Genomic DNA, 16,255 nt, shown 5'->3' on the forward strand with positions numbered 1-16,255 from the left:
TTTGGATCTGGCTTCAGATGAGTAGATCCTCCAGTGTGGTGTTACAGACATTTGCATGGCTCTCGCAGTCAGCCAGGCGCAGACCCGGCACCCCACACACCTGAACCCTGGGGGCTCTGGTGTGCTCTGCGCAGTGGGAAGGGCAGGTACAGACTCTGCTGCCCAGGGTGCGCCCCCGCCCCGCCACAGCCCCAGCCTGTGGCATCATCTTCTGAATAGTTGATCTTGTCCAGGAGGCTTTGGCTCTTGGAAAACTCTGAGCTGAGTTGAATGGAAAAGGTGTGTCATGAGATCAGGTAATTTTTGTCTTCCTAATTATATCTCCAGGGCTGTAGGGTGTGTTTAGTATGCTGATGAGGTGAAAGATAATCTTTGGAAGCTAAATTGAAAGTCCTATCTCAGTATTGATCATCATATTTAACAGTCAGTTTTGCATCTCTTGGCTTCCAGATGCGGATGTAGCACATGCCTTGTGAAGACTTGTCATCTGATGATGCTCTTTGCTCGAGTGTCTTTCCTTTATTAATGATGCCTGTATGCCACTTGCTGTGAAGTGTTAACCATGGGTTTTCTGTTTTCTGATAACCTCTCCGCTGTGTGTTTCTGACTTGCAGCAGATTCAGAGTGCCATCACAGGCACTCTCAGCCCCCAAGGCATCGTGGTGCCAGCATCTGCTTTGCAGCAGGGGAATGTCACCATGGCAACAGTGGCAGGTATGACGATAGACAGAGAGACACTTTCCTTGAGCTTTTGCAGAAAAAAGTCCTTCATGTTAGAATGAAGCAGCTCATAACCAACGTTTCTAATTAATGCCAGTTCCCAATACAGGACCACCAGCCTCTAGATCTCTTTGAATGTCTGGTTCTTGTTAATTCTCAGTAACAAATATATTATGCAAATTGTGTTTCCCTGTCAAAGAATATGGGAAGGAATGATTTTATATCGAAGTTGAAAATACATAGCAAAAACCACCTGAAATTTTTAAATAGCACAATTTTTAATTGTCCTCCTAGCAGCACCTGTAAAATCTTAAGTTGTTGTTGAGTTTTTCCAAATTTGCTGGCATATTGAGTGCAACACTTTCACGGCATCATCTTTTAGGATTTGAAATATCTCAGCTGGAATTCCTAAGTCTTATTATTAATTGATGACCAGGGATGAAAATGCAGTCTTAATGTTGGGGTTACCTGTTCTTGATGCACCAAGGAACTGTAGACTCTGTCCTCCTTCCTGTGATGGTTTTTAGTAGATGTTGCACATCAGAACCATCATGAAAAGGGCAAGGGCACTGAAGGAGGGGGTGAAATTGATGCTGAAACCCCCATATGATCGCACAAAAGGAAACCTCCCCAGGAAGGTGAAAGCACATTGGATGAAAGAAATAACTAGAGTAAAAAGAACTGTTATCTCATACCTTTGCCTGAGTCCTTTAAGATGTGCCAGGAATAGAGGCGAGCCAAGGAAGGGGCTCACAGACTCCCCACCTACCCCAGCCACCCCCCAGCACTGTCTCATGACGAGCCCTGGCTGCCTTCCGCCCACCCTGGAAGTGATAGGTCAACTAGCAAGGTGCTGGTGACCATCTGAAATGATTTTCAAAGCCCATAAGCCACGACTTTATTCTTCCATAAGTACGCTGAGGCATGGTGTTCACTGTTGAGGCTTGGGGTGATTTAACTTTTCTTATCCTTTCCAGGGGGTACAGTCTATCAGCCTGTCACAGTTGTCACTCCCCAAGGCCAAGTGGTGACACAGGCGTTGTCGCCTGGCACCATTCGGATCCAGAACTCCCAGGTGCGTGCAAGTGGGCGGGGCGGGGCGGGGTGGACGTGTGTTCACAGCGCAGGGGGAGCATGGGGCGTGTGTTCACAGTGTGGGGTACAGGTGGAGCTGGGCTCAAGCTCTCCCCTCTGCGTGAAGGTCATTGTCCCAGACCTGCTTCCTCAGGTACTCCCCAGTTAGTCTGAATGTCCGTGTTGCCTTTCACTTTTGTCTGCCTTATTGTTGCAAAGTTCAGAGAAGCCTAAGGAAGGAGGAAAAGGTCACTCAGGACCCCTCCCCACCACGTGGGGCTGTGCAGCTGTCTCCACTGCTGGAGATTGGAGGCTGCGTAGACGCATCCTTCCCAGACCCCTGGAGGTTCACGGCAGACGGCAGGCCTCTAGCTAAGGGTGTGGGGTTGTGCTTGCAGTAGAGACAGGGCTATAAATGCTGTGGTGTGCCCCTCCTTGAAGTCCTCCTGCCCTCTCTGCCTTTGTGATGAAATGAGGCCAGTCTCCTTTCTATTCTAGACACACATGCAGTTGTTTTTTTTTTTTTTTTTCCCACTTCGCTGGGTTTGCATCAGAAGCAGTGTTTCTGTTATCAGTACTTATTTCAGACCGTTGTTTACATTAGTTCTCTTTGGCCTGCATGGATGTCTTCTACATCCTTGTTGGCCACTTTGAGGCCCAGCCCTAGGCATGTCAACATTTTCCTAACTCAGAAGCAGGTATGAGACGGCCTGGGCAAGGGGCCTGCTGGGCCCACAGGCCCGCAACACGAGGTGGCTTCCCAGGCCCAGCAGCGGGGAGGGTGGGGCTAGGCCCCCTAGCACCCTTCCTCCACCGCCCCGCCCCGAGCCTGCTTTCCCTGAAGTTTTCCGTTTACAACAGCTCTGAACATAGAGCTGGCTTGCAGAGCATTTCCTAGCATAATAGTGAAGAATTAGAGGAAGAGCACTCGTAAATCACATGCTTATGTGTTTTGTAGAGGTTCATTCGTGCTGTCATTTGAGGGAGAATATGACTCAATTTTCCTCTAGTTTACAGAGCAGACGTGCAGAGCGTGGGTTAGGTCAGTGGAGCCCCTTCTTAACATGCAGCATGGCTGACGAGCGAGCCCCCTCTGCCCTGGTCCTGGCCAGCCCCAACCCCCGCCAAGTCCCAGCTGTCTGTCACTTCCAGGGCAGCAGGGCTGGGAGCAGAGAAACAAGCCCCGTGGGATTTTTCACAGAAGAGTAAATAGATTTGATGGGGGCCCTGGTGGGGTGTTCTGGGAGTAATAAAACCTGTAAATTTGTGTATATGGTCCTACCAGAACTATTTGGGCTGCTCTGTGCCGGGCACTGCCAAGGACCTTGCATCCTTGAGTCTGGGACATTTCCCTGAACTCTCTGTGACACCTCCACCCCCATGCACATCCTGTCCTCCCGGAGCCCTTACTAACTGGACACGTGACCTGCTAAGCGGAGTCTACTGATTTTTCTGTTTTGTTGTCTTTGTGTTCCCACTGTCCACTTTTTATCTACATTCTGAGAAGTTTCCTTTTATCTTCCGACCCATCTATTAAGTTTAAAATACTAAGTGTAGTTTTAGTTTCTAAGACTCTTCTTAGCCCTCTGTGATTTTTTTTTTTTTTGAAATCACATCCGTGAAGGTCCCCTGTCCATTCCCTCTGCATCAAACCTTGTTCATTGGCTTTGGTATTTGTGGTTTGTGATAGAGGCTTTCAGGTGTCTGGGGAGAGTTGACTTCTTCACAGTATAAATGTGAATGCTATCTGCTGCTTGTCAGGCTGTGGGCCGTGGCAGCTGGCTCTTCTGTGGCCTGACCTCCAAATTCTGCCCTCCTCCTTGTGTAGTTTTGCTAGAGCAGACTTAGATTTCTTGCTTGGGGAAGGGGCAGGAGTGGGTGGGGGTCTCGCACTTCTGTGCAAAGCTTCCTCAGCCTCTTTCTAGCCTTGGCCCCCCTCCTCCTGCTCTCCAGCTGTGCTCAGGCTGCAGCCTCTGTTTTGTTTCTCTGGGAAGATGCCCCAAGTCCCTGCAGGGCTGGGGCCGATTGGACATGTGCTGAGAATGATGGGGGTGGTGGGGGCCTCACTCCTTAAGTTTTCACCCAGGTTCCTAGGCTTCTAAATCCCCGTGCCACGTGCAGGCCCAGGCAGTGCTGGAGGGCAGCGGGCTGGGCGTGCTGGCCCCCTCGCAGGCCCTCAGCCTAGTTGCCTCCCCAGACCCTCTTGGTGGTGTCCGTGAAGTCGAGACACAGCCAGCTGTCTCTTGCCCTGTTCATGAAGCCACACGTGCTTTCACCCTGAACAAGAAAAGCAACACCAAAATGGAGCCCCACGTCAGATGTCATGAAGAAGGCCGTAAATGAGGCAGGCACACTTCAGGCTCCATTCCAGCCCCAGTGGAACTAGTTTTAAGAGTTTGTTTTCCATGTGCACACACACATGAGTGTACAGGCAATGCTTCATACTACCCAGTCCTTCAGTAAAAACACACATGCATCCCAGAAAGTAGTCATGCTCATGGTGGTAATCTTGAGTTTTCAGAAATTTTAGATACAGTTAATGGTTGTAATGTCTCCTTTAAGTCATAAATTCTGTTTAAATGTTGGCGTTCATTTATCCAAAATGATATAAATCCGGAGGAAGTACAGGTAATATAGTGAAAATTATTTTACTCTCCAAAATGAACCTCCAAATCCTATAAACTATGTTAGTGACTATGTGATACTGAAACTGACCTGCAGAAGCTACTGCACATTTATGTATAAGGTTTGCCTCATCCATAAGTTCTAAGTTAAAGCACAGATCCCAGTGGCACGGCCCTGCTGTGCAAGTGTGGAGGATGCCACGTGGGCCATGGTTTTGTCCCTGGTCGGGGTGGTGAACACCATGGCCCCGTGTCTCTGCAGCAGCTGGGAGTGAGGTGCCGCCCAGGGCGGGCACAGGGCCCCAGGCTCTCTCCCCGTGTTTATGTGGCAGGACCCCTGTCTGAGGGGTGTTAGACATGCATCCTTTTCCTTCCAAGATGGAGTGAACAGGCATCTTGTACTCTGCCTGTAAGGTAAGGGAGGCTGTGTCTCAAGTGGCTGTGGGGCCGTCTGGGCTGAGGTCGCCGGGCCCTCCAGCCCCTCTGCCCACACTTCCTGTTCTCCTGGCCTGGCTCCTCTAGTTAGTGGCACTTCTGGCTTCCCTGTCCTTTCTCATTGGCTGCTTTTAGGCTAGGAAATGAGCTGTTGTCACGTCTGTTGCTAGGGGCAGCGAGATGAGGACAGGTGTGCACAAGAAGGGGCTCACCTGTCTGCAGAGCGGGTGACTCGGCTGACTTCTCAGTGCCCGTCCCACCTGCCTCACTCGCTATAGCTGAGACACGAGTGTAAATGGTTACAATGCAGGGACCAAATCCTCAGAAAGTTAACCCATACAGAATCCAACTGTTTGTGCCTGTACTATAAATAAGTTGTTTACCCAGAAGAGCCTTGGCTGTTCTCACCACCTGCAGTCATAAGCCAGTTGGATATGCCATCACGTTCTGTGCTGTCTAACGTCATTTTCAATTGTTTAAAAGCTTCAGTTACAGTTAAACCAAGATCTCAGCATCTTGCATCAAGATGACGGCTCATCTAAGAACAAGAGAGGGGTCCTGCCGAAGCACGCCACCAACGTGATGCGGTCCTGGCTCTTTCAGCACATCGGGGTGAGAACAGACGTGACTGCCCCGTTAGCACGACTTCGAGATGCTTTCTTTCTGCTTATTGTCTAGGAAGCATTGACTTACATGGGCTGGTAGGCCAGTTTTTAAGAATCGGTGTTTTGTTAACTGTCCGTAGTGCATAGACCGTGAGACAGGAGGGCGGGCTACCCAGAATTGGAGGAAAGGCTTCAGGAAACTGAAATCAACCAGGGATACCACTAGTGAGAGGGAATGAGTTCAGCTGATACTAACAGTGCCTGGGCTTCAGAGAAATTGCCTGTGGGACATACCAGGGGGGAGGTGAGGCTGATTAGAGAAGCGGGCAGAGAAATGGTGCTTTCAGGCAAAACCTTGCAAAATGGTTATGTTTTATATATGTTATGGGCTTCCCTGGTGGCTCAGACTGTAAAGAATCTGCCTGCAATGTGGGAGACCCAGGTTCAATCGCTGGGTTGGGAAGATCCCCTGGAGAAGAGAATGGCAACCTATTCCAGTATTCTTGCTTGGAGAATTCCATGGGCAGAGTTACAGTCCATGGGGTCACAAAGAGTCAGACATGACTGAGCAACTAACACTTTCAACACTTTATGTATGTTGGATTTGAAAGGGAGGTGAGGAGTTGAGCTTGTGGGCAGAGTGGTCGGCAGATGGGCTATTGACTGTGAAGTGGAGCTAGGTCTGTTGATTTCATGGGAAGACTTGTTCATGACCCACCCAAGCTCCAGTCCTCACGCCCCTGACTCAGGAGAGGGGGTGACCCCGAGTAGTTTTCAGGGGTGACAGTGGTATAGCTGCTGGGTTGGGAAGGACAGGCTGACCTTCAGGGGGAGGGGGCGGTGGAAGGGGGTAGAGGTAGGAAAGTGCTCAACCATTGAGTTACAGCCTGTCCAGGTGGAGGAGGGGGGCGGGGGCTTGTTGGCAGATTCAGAGGTTGCCTCTGGCATCCAGAGGGGCGGGAGGCCAGGAAGTCCGGCAGGAAGCCCCTCTCCATCAGGCATGTCCATCCACGAGGTTTTCCTTCCACAGTCCTGCCCGGGGCTGCTCCTGAGCTGAGCCGGTGGGCCCAGACCTGCCCCTTGGCATCACGACCATCATCACCCCCTGCAGCCGCATCCTCTGTGCCCGCCTCCTTGCCTCTGCCCGGTGCACCGTGGCGCCCTCAGGTCTCCACAGTCCTTTCCCCCCAGAGGTGCCCGCCGCCTGGGCTAAGGCCAAGGTTGTTCCTTGGCATCTTCTTTGTCCTCCCTCGACTGGGAGCCCCAAGGCCAGCGCCCGATTGTCGCCTCGTGTCCCCCTGGGGCTTGGCCCTGGTCACTGCTAAGCCTCTTACCTCTGCCTGGAGTCAGGCTCTGCACGCTGGGCCCCGGCGGGAGGTGGCAGCTCACGCACACATGTGGAAGGAGAACACTGTTGTCTGCCGCAGTACAGCCTCATCTGGAGGTTGGTCCTAGAGAGAGTCAGAAGGAAATGGAGATTTCATGGCTAGAATGTCACAGTGATGTTCATTATAATAATGGGGAATGAGGTGGTGTGTGAATCAGGACCCATGGATTTGATGGAAGGTCGTGCAACTAGTTAACACAATGAACGAGGGCCCAAAGCACTAGGAAGCTTAGGTACCTGGTGAGAAAGCAGATCGTACGTGTTTCTAAATGTACTGTGATTATTACAGCTAGTGAATACGTCTATAATATAGTGATTGGACTATTACACACGTAATGGAATTAAGTTTTTTCCTATTGTTTCCTTTAATGTATTAATCATTTCTAAAATAGACCTTGCTCATAGGCTCATTTTAAAATGCCAATTTTTTTCCCGTGTAAACATTTTCTATGTCTTCTTGCCCTGTTTCCTGTAAATATTATCCTCCCTTTGTGGTTTTCCTCACACTCTAGGCAGAAGTTGTTACTTTTGTTTTTTTCCTGGTTTGTGTACTTGCTTCCTGTCACCTTTTTATTTTATGAGCTTTTTAGACGACAAGAACAATATTTCTGTTCCCAGAAGCTCTCATTTGGCTCCGTGTGTGCGCCTCTGTGGAATGAAAGTGAGTTACTGTCAGTGTGAGGCATTGGAGCACAGCTGAGATGAATCTGCTGCTGTTCCATTGTCCCCAAGACACACGGTGACTTTCCCAGCACAGGATGCTCACTTAAGAACTGAAACACACTCCCACCTCCTCCTTTATTGGTGCTGCCCACTCTCTGGGGTCCTGGTCGGTGCAAAATGAGGGACTTGAGTGCATGTAGGTTTCAGAGGAGATGTCTCTTTGGTCCCCCATGCGGAGGATAGTCACCTCTGGACACGTTATTCCTGTAGATAGAAACTACCTTCCTTTGGTGCTTCTGTGAATTTTGACAGAAGCACATCACACTTGTCAGATGTTGCGATTTCTGCGAGTTGAAGGTTTGTGGCAGCTCAGCGTGCATCAGATCTGCCGGCACTGTTCCTGCGGCATGTGCTCACTCTGTGTCTCTGGGTCATGTTTCGGTCATTCTCGCAATATTTATTTCAAACTCTTTCGTCATTACTGTATTTGTTACGATGATCTGTGCTCAGTCATTTTTGATGTGACTATTGTGAAAAGATCATGACTTGCTGACGACTCAGATGATAATTATTTTTAGCAATAAAGTTTCTTTTAATTAAGGTGTGTACTTTTTTTGGACAAAAATGCTTATTACACACTTATTGGACTACAGTATAGTGTAAACACAACTTATATACCTTTTTGGAAGCAGAACAATTTGTGACGCACTTTGTTGCAATATTCAGTTTAATGAGGTAGTGTGGGACTGAACCTGCAGTATTTCCCAGATGTGTCTGCATTTACGTCTGGTTTAATTCTGTTTTTTCTAAGTGACATATCTCAGTCATCCATGAAAGAAAGAAGAAATAGCAGACACACCTTCCCCAGCCCCCAGCTGAGTTCTCTGCCGACAGCACTCGTTAGCCTAGCAGATGCTGTAAGGTGACCACAGTGCATCCCCGTCCAGTTCATGCTCATAGTTCCCATGACAGAACGTGTCACCTGGACGTGATGGCCTGGGGCAGCCTGTCCAGGCCGCTTCCTGCTGCCTCCTGTCCCACCAGCCCAGGATGGGGAGGGTGTGCCCTGCCCTGCTCGGGCTCCTCGTCTGTGAGCGTGCAGAAGCAGTGGATTCCTGTGTAGGATGTGCACGGGTGATCACATTATCTGTCGTGCTGTGCGTCAAAACACAGCCATTTATCTGCTTTAAATGGATACAGTTTATGGTTCTGAAATGACACCTGTGAAGCTGATAGAAAAACCATAAGTTGTATCGGGTGCTTAGAGAGCACCTCTGGGCAGAGCCCCCAGAGTCCCTCCACTTCCAATGCTCTTACCTTCATCTCTTCCCTTCCCCGTGGCCTTTGAGCCAGACTCCCGTCTGGACGACACCTCTGCCTGGGCTTCCACCAGCTGCTGCAACACCTGTGTTCTTGGGCAGCTGGGAGAAAGGCTTCATTCTGTTTCAGGCATTTCTGGGAAAAAATATAAGACTAAAGTTAAGTTTTAGCTAAAAGCACTGTTCACACCAGTTTTTACTAACAATTATTTGTGTGCTTCTGTTTTACCAGGATGGTCTTGAGTTCCGTTTTAAAAACTAAAGTTCACAGTGACACTCCTTTTTATTTTCAGCATCCGTACCCGACGGAAGATGAGAAAAAACAGATTGCTGCTCAGACAAACTTGACACTACTCCAAGTTAACAACTGGTAAGATGCACCCACTTTCTGAAACTGTGCTGTCAACAGCACACCTGCAAATCCTGACACCAGTGAATATTACAGTTTGGGTGAATTACATGAGCATTCCTCTGTTACCAGAGCCTGGAATTGGCGGCAGGACACTTAAGCATAAATCTCACACACTTTCACCTAAGTTTTGTGACCGATGCCCAGGGACTTTTCCCTGTGATCTACTCGCTCAATCAAAAATGCGTTTCTCCAGGGCCTCCCCCCGAACCCCCCTTAAACCATGATGTTTTGTGGACGAGTTTCCCTGGGCCGTGGACAGCTGAGGTGAGTTCACCTGATCACTGGTGGCCCCCACCCCGCTCCCTCCTTTTGAGACCCTGTATCCTTTCAACAGTGATGTGGGGAGGCAGCCCCCCAGCTGGCCGGCCACAGTGGTCCTGCCCCACAGCAGGCCCAAGGGGCCCTGAGAAGGAAACGTGTACTTTAGAGAGGAAGCAGCCTGTTGTGGCTCTGGTGTCACGTGCCACTGTGGACACTTGGACCCTGACCGTGTGTTTCCCTTAAATTAGAGGCAGTGATGTCACCAAGTGGCACTGGGGTCTAAATGTGCACTTGCATCGTGCTTTCTGTTGTTGGCCTCATTTTTTACTTATTATTTTACGTATCATTCAGACGTAGGAAATGATTTCAGCTTAATAACATTGGCATGCATAAAAGGAGACACAGTGTCTACCACTTGTAAGCATTGTTATATTTTCATTTTAACTGTTTAAATTTGAAGGTCAGGTTGATTCCAATATAAACAATAAAAATTTTCCATTTTGTGCAGTTATACATGCCGGAGGTATGCTTTGGCACTGCATTAAGTATTTCTACTATCTTGCCTTTGAGCTATTGTTTTTGACTTAAGTGGCAATTATAAGCCATGGTGTTTGGATTATTTCCTGTTGGATCTTTTAAACAGAGTGTTAACAAGAGTTGAAAGGTTTTGAATGTTTTGTTGCTGTGAGTTTTGTCGCATCTTTTTCTGTCATAGTCTCCATTGTCTTCACGGCGTCCCGTTTAGAAGCTGTGTTTTGGTTCAGTGACTGACGGATGGGTGAGGGACGGAGGACAGAGCGATGTCTCTGGATGTGCTGATGGTGGCTTGTCAGCCTCTTCACCTGTGGGCCCCTGCCATTCCTAACTTGCTCCTCTGTGCTATTAACAGAATTGTCTTTTCTAGAAGGTTTGACCTCAGCTTTTCATTTTAAAATTAGTAACAATTTAATACGTGTCTTTTATAAATTCTAAAATTTCTGAAGTCTTCTTGTGGCTATTTTTAACCTTTTGTGACTTTCTTTCTTTTTACATTTGCAAAAATTGTATTTTGGAGTGAATTTGGGCACACCCATCATTAGCTCATGCCTGTACCTCGTAGCAGCTTTGACAGAGAAGGACAGACAGAGATGGCAGCGGGCTTCCCTCCCAGGTCATGCTGGGGTCTGTGGTGCAGCAAGGGGCTGTTGTGACCCTTCAGTCCGCTCACACTCAGCCGCAGGGACCAGAGATGGTCTCTGAATGAAGCTCTGTGGTGTCAGCCTGTTCATGTCTATCATTAGAATATGTCCTTGGGCAATTGGAGATGTTTTTGAATGTTAGTATTTCACAGTTAGGCAGCCTCAGAGCTGGACATCTGTCCACACTCAGGGCCTGACCGGCTGGGCTCTCCGAGACGCACCGCCTGCGGGCCGCGGACATCGGAGGCTGCAGGGTGCCTGGTTCTGCTGCTCTAACCTGCCGCTTCCTTAGAGAAGGGCATGTCACATCTCCAGTTTGAACAGCGTCATCTGTGTCATCATGAATACCCAATTCACAGACGTGGATAAATCAGAGTGGAGAAAAGACATTGTGGGACAGTCTGTCTTTATGCAAGTGAATTACTTTAAAAACAGCCCTGTTCTCTGGAAGTTTAGATGAGCTGCTTGGTGTTATTCTTAAGCCCTTCTTACAGCAGGGAATACGTGGTCACATTCATGTGGTTTGTGAAGCAAACCTGGCCTGTCGTTGAGGCCACGGGGCCCTTGGAAAGGCCATTTTGACATGAGTATTTCCTTCACGCAGGTTCATCAACGCGAGAAGACGAATCCTACAGCCAATGTTGGATTCTAGTTGCTCAGAAACTCCAAAAACAAAGAAAAAAACTGCTCAGAACAGACCCGTCCAGAGGTTTTGGCCCGACTCCATCGCCTCGGGAGCAGCACAGCCAGCTGCCAGTGAGCTGACTGTGTCTGAAGGTGGGCACCGGGCTGGGCGACCCCGTCTTGCGGGTGCGGGTGAGGCGGTAGGCCGAGGGCACACAACAGTCTTGCTGCATCTGACCGTGAGGACAGTGCTGGTCCAGGTGCCTGGGAGAGCGGGGTGCGCGGCCAGACCCCCAAGGTCACCCCCGCCTCTTTCTGCCCCTCCTGCGTCAGTGCAGGGGGTGTGTGTGTCATGTGCCCACCGCCTGGTATTTCACCCTCTGTGTCCCCTCAGGCTTCATCCTGCTGTGCGGTTTCCTGGCGCAGAGCCTTCACGGCCCAGCGCCTCTCGTCCATGTCCCGCTCGCGGGTACCTGGCAGTCCCCACTCCCCCGCTGTTGGGCTGGAGCACAAGGAGCGTGTGTCCCAGGCATTCACTTTCCCTTGCAGACGGGCCTGCCGTCCTCTGGCCTCCGTCTCCCCACGCTTGCCTGTCCTCTGTGGCCTCTCCCCTGTGTCCTGGGTCCCTTGTCCTCGGTGTGACACTTGCGTTCCACCCCAGGCGTCTGTCCCCTTTACCATCCTGACCCTCAGACCCTCTCTAGACAGAGAGCTGAGCTTTGCAGGGTCTGGGACGATCTTAGAGACAGTCCTTAAATCCCTGTGGATGGTCCCAGAAACACAGTCGGGGGTCTCTGAACCCCGATGGCCTGGTGACGCCGCCTTGTGCCGCAGGAGCCGTCGTGACCATCACCGCGCCCGTGAGCATGAACGTGGACAGCCTGCAGTCCCTGTCGTCGGACGGGGCCACGCTGGCGGTGCAGCAGGTGATGATGGCCGAGCAGAGCGAGGACGACTCAGTGGACAGCACGGGGGATGGCGGGGCGGCGCTGGCGCCCGGCCACCTGGGCGGGCTGGTCCTGGAGAACAGCGACTCCCTGCAGTAGGCCCGCCGCCCGGCCCCACTTTTTATAGTTTGCACAGCAAACATTTTACACAGTTTTATTTCTAATATGTTTTATATGTAGGCATAGAAGAGTGCACTTTTGTATTTCATAGTAAGCTTCCAGGGCGTCTTTGCCGGTGCAGCGACTTCTTCTTTCAAGGTGTGTGTGTGCGTGTGTGTGTGTGTGCGTGTGTGTGTGTGTTTTTAAGGAGATTCTTTAAAGGTTTAACGCTAAAAATGTGATGAATGACAAACACCTCCCCTCTGCCCCATGAGCCCCTAATTAGATTAAGGACTAGTGCTGCCATTTTCTGAACAATTATGCAGTTTTAATTTCGTTCTGTGGTTAAGGCAGGTCTCAGGGGGCTGGTTTACTTGTCAGCCCCGGGATTAGGAAGAAGCCTCTGCACCTGGAGACCGCCCGTGCGAGGCGGACGACAGCACAATAAACCGCGTGTGACCTGTGGTGAATGTTTGGCGACTCAAATGTGGTTCCGTTCTCATGTTCCGTGAGCCTGTGTCCTTTGCTATATATGAAAAGAAACTCCTATTTTTACCTTGCTGGAATTATTGGATAAAAAGCTATTTTTATAAATTCCTTATGAATTGGATTATGACTATGTCAAGGGTAAATTCTAGAGGAGAAACAGTACACGCTTATTGACTAGCTCAATTTGGAATGTTCTGAATTGGCCAAATTTGATGAACCTGCCCCCAGTTAGCTAGCAGTCTGGTTCTCTGCTCTCCCAGGGTAGTAATTCACATTTTCTACTATAAAAGAAACATCTATTTAATGAAATTTTGATATCTTCAAATTTTAGTCAATATATTGCTTAGATTGCAATTTACACTTGATCTAAATGTTCATCTCAAGGTATTTACTCAGTAGGGCTTAGGTAAGTTAAGAAGTGGTAGCCAGTGGTCAGTTTAAAGCTTTTGCTGACTATTTCCGTCTAATTTAAGTTTGACCACGGTTAAGTGGTGATGTGCCATGTTAGCTGGGCGTTGTCTTAGGAGCTTTTGGTCAGCGTATGTTATGCATAGAACGTGTGTTATATACTACTACCAAGCGTCCATCCTGTTGGCTCAGGGCAGGCAAAGAGCAGACCCTCGGCTTTGTTACACGGTTAGTGCGTGTCCACTGCAGGACGGACAGGAACCAGCAGGGCCTGGAGGTGGGGCGGCGGCTCGTCATCACTCGGTCGGTGGTTCTTCCCCTGACTTGATCACATCACGTCTGGATAACGGTGGGACTTTGGCTCCTGGTGACCAGACGGACCACAGAGCAGACTGGGTTTGTTTCCCTGGGTTTGGATTTGCATCCGCCTGTTTCCTTTCAAGTGAGGCTTTTTCTCAGCGAGGAAACAGGACCTGGTTTCACAGAAGATGTCTGCGTCACCATCAGTGGGACACCTGAAGCCCTGAAGGACAGTCTAATGGTCGTCAGTTCCTGAAAAGCAGCAACAGTGATTGGTTGTGGACCAAGGCTACCCAGGGGTGTTTTGAGCAAGTGCAGAATTTTTTTCTGGAACTGACTTTTTCTTCCCAAATTATTAATAATTAAAGTTAGTCATAGGAGAGTACTTCCTGGATAACTTAGAAGGAAGCAAGAAATACAGAGGAATTTCTTTTAAAATATTTCAGGAGATTTAAAAGAAAAACTTGACTCTCTTTTGGGGGAGAAAATAACATTTTAAAGCAGCTATTGTGTTCCTTTTAAACAATTTTATATATTTTAAGTCACATCTTTTAAACTATACCAGTTTGAAAGATTGTTTTAAGTCCAACAAAGTTAGGATTTAAGACGAGACGCTGTGGAAGCTGGCCAGCCACCTCCTCCCTCCCTCACCTCCCTCCGTCCCTCTGACCTCAGGTTCAGGTTGGTGACCACCACCTGTGATCACTCCAGGTCAGTTTCCCCAAGCAGAAATCCTGTTCCCTGGAGCCGGGGACATGGGGCCACATCAGGGCCGTGTTGGGGTCCGGCAGTCGGTGCCTGGGGTCGCAGTCCCTGCTCCCTGCAGCTGAAGTCTGCATCCTGGTCCCTATATTCAGAGGACTAGGATAAAGATCATTCGAGAATGGGCTCTATGCATGCACCTGGGCTCCATGCTGCTCTTCTCATGAGTAACTAATGGGATCTTAACCCAACAGGCAGACTATTTTGGTTCATAAGCCACTGTCTGGGGCATTGGTAGTTAGCTGGCACCTAATAAAGACCCATTTCCCAGCCCCTGGGGTTTTTAGAGCATTTGAGAGAGCACAACCCTGCTGAGCTCTCATCTTAAAGGAATTTGCTCTTGTTAAATTCCTTTCCCTGAAGGATGGTTTTGACTGTGTCTTGCAACCCAGGTTGAGAGTGTCGTGTTACCTGCTGCTCAGCTCTTGAGCGGGTAGCAGATGGCTGGGCCATGTCTAGCCACACTCCAGCTGCCGCAGTAACACAGCTTTCATGTTCTGATTCCAGAAATAAAGCAGTCCAGCGTGCAACCTAAGGTGGGCCACGGCCCCAGCTCGCTCAAAGACCACAGGGCCCTGATGCTGGAGCCACTGTGGCCTGGGTCCCAGGGTCTTCTCCACATAACCTGCCCACGACCTGACCTGACTCTTACCAGGGTGAGAAAGTGGGGGAGCACCTTTTCTTTCAGACAAGCTCAGACATCCTGGGAAGGTGAGAACAGCCCGCCTCTGGTAGTTAGGGACAGGAAAAAACCCCTGCCACCCTCCCCTAATTTAGTTCTGTCTGGTCTGTGAACTGACAATCTTTAAATGTGAATGCTGTAACAATGTTTTCTTGGATTGTTGTCTTTGAAAGGGATTTTTGTGAAGCAACTGATTTATCAAAGCAAAAAAATTAAAAACAGAAACATGCTTCATGGACGTTTTATTTTCTAAAACTCATGTCACCACAGATGCTTTTCCATTTTAAGGACAACATTCAGATGTTGACATGTTTGCTGGTGACACTTGGGGTTTGTCATGACCCCCAGAGATTCTAATAAATTAGGATTGCACCACCCTGGAGCACTCAGGCCCATTTGCATCTTCGAGTGTTTTCTGAGTTTCTTGAGGTAGTCACTGGTCTTCCAGGAAAAAAAAATGGAAAGCTTCAGTTTGTTTTTTATTGTAGTAGTATTCTGATAATAATGAGAAGAAAACAATTCATCAGTAAGGTCTTACCTTTTGTAGTTCCTAATGTGAAATTTCCTGCCAAGAAATTCTTGGTTGCACTGAAGAGTCCATTAAACCACTGTCAGAGAGTTTTAACTGCCAAACTGTTTATACATAGAGGCTAAGGTTTATATGTAGAGGCTAAGGTTTATGCATAGAGGCTTAAGTCTGCAGACTAAAGTATTTTTTTTAAGTGCATGTAAAATTGTGGACCTGGCTGGAGTGAGGAATGACAGCGGTGAAGTATGTTGTTTTAAGACATGGTTCTTATCGATTTGACAGAAGACAGTCACCCTATTCTGTCTCCAACTCCTTTAGGTCAGAGGGGAGAGGGTGGGCGTGAAATTTCACCTGGCGAGACCTTGGTCAAGCCTTCAACCCCTCTAGGCTTCAAGTGCTTCATTCATAACAAGAAGAAGTTGGTTTATAAGATTATAATACTTGACTAATAATATTCTCTCAAGAGAGAAAGGAGTAAATAACAATCTGGGGATTGCCCCAGTGGTTAAGGATCCGCCTGCCAATGCAGGGGACCTGGGATGGATCCCTGGTTCAGGAAGATTGCGCATGGCGAGGAGCAGCTAAGCGCATGTGCCCAGGGCCCATGCTGCAACAGGACGCGCTGTGATGAGAAACCTGCGCACCGCAGCTGTCCATAGAGAAAGCCCGCACAGCGACAAAGACCCAGCACGGCCAAAAATAAACGTTTTTAAAAAGCAATGACCTGGCAAATCCTG

General features: G+C 49.0%; 1 protein-coding gene across 3 annotated transcripts in view; it reads left to right on the forward strand.

Moving 5' to 3' along the window:
• Nucleotides 1-15,218, forward strand: part of PKNOX1 (PBX/knotted 1 homeobox 1) — a 44,495-nt gene extending 29,277 nt beyond the window's left edge. For 2 of the 3 annotated variants that reach the window (XM_043474502.1, XM_043474503.1), the window contains exons 7-12: nucleotides 615-714; nucleotides 1,698-1,795; nucleotides 5,337-5,465; nucleotides 9,121-9,197; nucleotides 11,283-11,455; nucleotides 12,137-15,218. In XM_043474502.1, coding sequence (XP_043330437.1) covers nucleotides 615-714; nucleotides 1,698-1,795; nucleotides 5,337-5,465; nucleotides 9,121-9,197; nucleotides 11,283-11,455; nucleotides 12,137-12,348 — 789 coding nt within the window. In that variant the 3' untranslated portion in view covers nucleotides 12,349-15,218. The remainder of the gene's footprint in view (nucleotides 1-614; nucleotides 715-1,697; nucleotides 1,796-5,336; nucleotides 5,466-9,120; nucleotides 9,198-11,282; nucleotides 11,456-12,136) is intronic. The other variant, XM_043474504.1, reaches the window with a different exon arrangement.
• The last annotated feature ends 1,037 nt before the right edge of the window (nucleotides 15,219-16,255 follow it).

The sequence above is a fragment of the Cervus canadensis genome, chromosome 7 (genome assembly GCF_019320065.1).
Source record: "Cervus canadensis isolate Bull #8, Minnesota chromosome 7, ASM1932006v1, whole genome shotgun sequence".
NCBI classification, from domain to species: domain Eukaryota; kingdom Metazoa; phylum Chordata; class Mammalia; order Artiodactyla; family Cervidae; genus Cervus; species Cervus canadensis.